Source organism: Poecilia latipinna, unplaced genomic scaffold (assembly GCF_001443285.1).
Source record: "Poecilia latipinna isolate Pla-1442-1.1 unplaced genomic scaffold, P_latipinna-1.0 Scaffold291, whole genome shotgun sequence".
Lineage (NCBI taxonomy): Eukaryota > Metazoa > Chordata > Actinopteri > Cyprinodontiformes > Poeciliidae > Poecilia > Poecilia latipinna.
Window position 1 is genome coordinate 8,624 of NW_015112907.1, and position 2,342 is coordinate 10,965.

Here is a 2,342-nt window from a genome sequence, read left to right on the forward strand (position 1 = left end):
GTTATTTACAATAAAAACTGCAGAATTAACCTCAGTGACCTATTCCTGGAAAATTAAAAGAAAAAGAAAAAATAAGACAGTGTGCCTAAAACTTTTAAGGCAAGATCAGAAACATGGATAGGGTGCTGCAACAGAGACATGTGACTATTCTTCTGGATGGCAAGTGAAGCATCACACATGGTGGCCTGCAGAGGGTTGTGATGCTGTCATTCACTGTCCACTCCATCTTCCAAGTAGGTTACAGGGCTGGCTCAATTGACGACTGCTGCATCACTAGATTATAATCACAGTGATCCAAAATTAAGTAATGGTTCACAAAAATTTAGTATTAAAATGTCATGCTGGTAATACTTTGGTGCAGAGAGGTTTACATATATTAAAAATAATTATATTTACTCACCTGCAAGTAGTCATGGTCTGGTAGAATCTCCTCCAGAGCAGACACCTCGGCAGAAAGTTGGTCCCGCCAGAGAGCACCACTGACTGCCTCCAAACCAGCTTCCCCCTCATCCTCTTCTGCAACTTCTGCCTCATTCTCTGGTGCTATGACATCACCGGCTCCAAGGCAGATGTTGTGAAGGATGGCACATGCTGTTATGACCTAGATAGATAGATAGATAGATAGATAGATAGATAGATAGATACTGCACAAACTGAAACACTAGGCCAGTACTTACATGTGGTACAAAGGTGTGGTGCACCTCCAGCGCTTGTAAAAAAATTGACCGGAATCTTGTTTTCATCATCCCAAAGGCACGCTCTATAATAGAACGTGCTTTTGAATGATGATTATTGAAGCGTTGGGCTCCCACACCTTGTAGTGGTCTTTTGTACGGTGTGATGAGGGGGAGTGGCTGTTGCAGACATGGGTACCCTCCATCTGCAAGGATGAAGTGCCCCGGAGGAGGATAAACCGACTGCCGGTAGAGTGGACTGTGCCGCAGTACTCTAGAGTCATGCACTGACCCAGGCCAACCCACGTATGTGTCAATGAAGCGGCCCTGATGATCAGATACGGCTTGTAAAATTATTGATGGGAATAATTTTCTATTCCTGTAGCACTGACCATCAGGGCCACTTGGGCACTTGATACGGATGTGGCAGCCGTCAATTGCACCCACAGCCTTTACAAAGGCTCTGTGGTGTGCCAGCCCTGCAAACCCACGGGACACTGAATTCAGGTCCTCTTCTGTTTTTGGAAGGTGGATGACCTGGTGGCGAATGTCCACCACCTCCTCTGTAACCCTATGAACAATGCTGTGGACAGTGGACCGAGGCATCCCAAACACTCTGGAGACCACTCTGTAGGATGTGCCGCTTGCCAACCAGAATAGAAAAACTAAGGTCTCAATAGTAGCACCCCATCCATGTCGCCGATCTTGGTTGAGCAGATGAAGCAGCCTTGCCAAAGATTCCCTGCTCAACCGAAAGTCAGGCTTGGTGTCCTCATCACAAAAAAAACGGACCAGGATAGGTATTTTGAGGTTAACTCTGCAGTACAGGGATTTGGTCTAGGTAACGAGAGGAAGGAGAAGAGGAAAACATATTTATTTTACATTAAAGTATTTCTTGTAATTGTAAGTGATCAAAGCAAGTAAAGCACTTCATAAGGTAAAATAAAGAAACAAAGATAAAATAAACGAAGAAATGTTAATGTTAAAAATTTAAAAGCTGTTTAATTTCACTGACTAAAAAAGTGAATCATTCAGTCAAATGTAAAACTAAGATTTATCATTTAATATTATTTATTATTTACATATTAACGTATTGCCGTTATTGTTAAACGTTAACAACGTTAACGTTATGAGTTTAATGTTAATAAATTGTTCATTTTATTAGCTACACAAGAGGCTGTGAATAAAAAAAATTACCTGAACGTTGTCCTTCAATCGGAGATATAACACATATCTGCGCCGACGAAACAAGATCATAAACTGTTCGAGTATTATGTAGGCGGACAGAAAACAGCAGATCGCATCATTATCCATCGCTTTAATTCAGTGCAGTGCAGCTCCAAACGTGATTTCAACGCTGTCACGGTTGCTTGGCAACATGAGTTACGCTGAGGTGGGGGCGGGGACAGTTGGTGAAGGGTAGACCTGTCCGAATCCACAGATATTTTACTTCCGGTCTTAGTTTTTTCCCGGCCTTCGAAGGACCCGTCCTACGTAGACCAGTCCTTCGAAGGATGCAGACCCTGAATTCGGACACAGCCTTATCTAAGAATTCTGCATTTTGTAAAGCTTGCAGAAAAATGAAAATGTTTTTTTTTTTTTTTGTCATTAGTTTTATAACTAGTATAAGACACATTCAACACAAAAGTAAAAATCTGATTTGTATTT

General features: G+C 41.9%; 2 protein-coding genes across 3 annotated transcripts in view; one reads left to right on the forward strand and one right to left on the reverse strand.

Annotated features, from left to right (window-relative positions):
* Positions 1 to 2,342, forward strand: part of LOC106948499 (GRAM domain-containing protein 3) — a 22,833-nt gene that overhangs the window by 4,316 nt on the left and 16,175 nt on the right. The window lies entirely within an intron of this gene.
* Positions 16 to 2,138, reverse strand: LOC106948500 (uncharacterized). The gene is made up of 2 exons (XM_015034214.1): positions 1,872 to 2,138; positions 16 to 1,511 (listed from the first exon to the last, which is right to left on the reverse strand). The coding sequence occupies exons 1-2, from the start codon at positions 1,986 to 1,988 to the stop codon at positions 552 to 554; spliced, it is 1,077 nt and encodes a 358-aa protein (XP_014889700.1). The 5' UTR covers positions 1,989 to 2,138; the 3' UTR covers positions 16 to 551.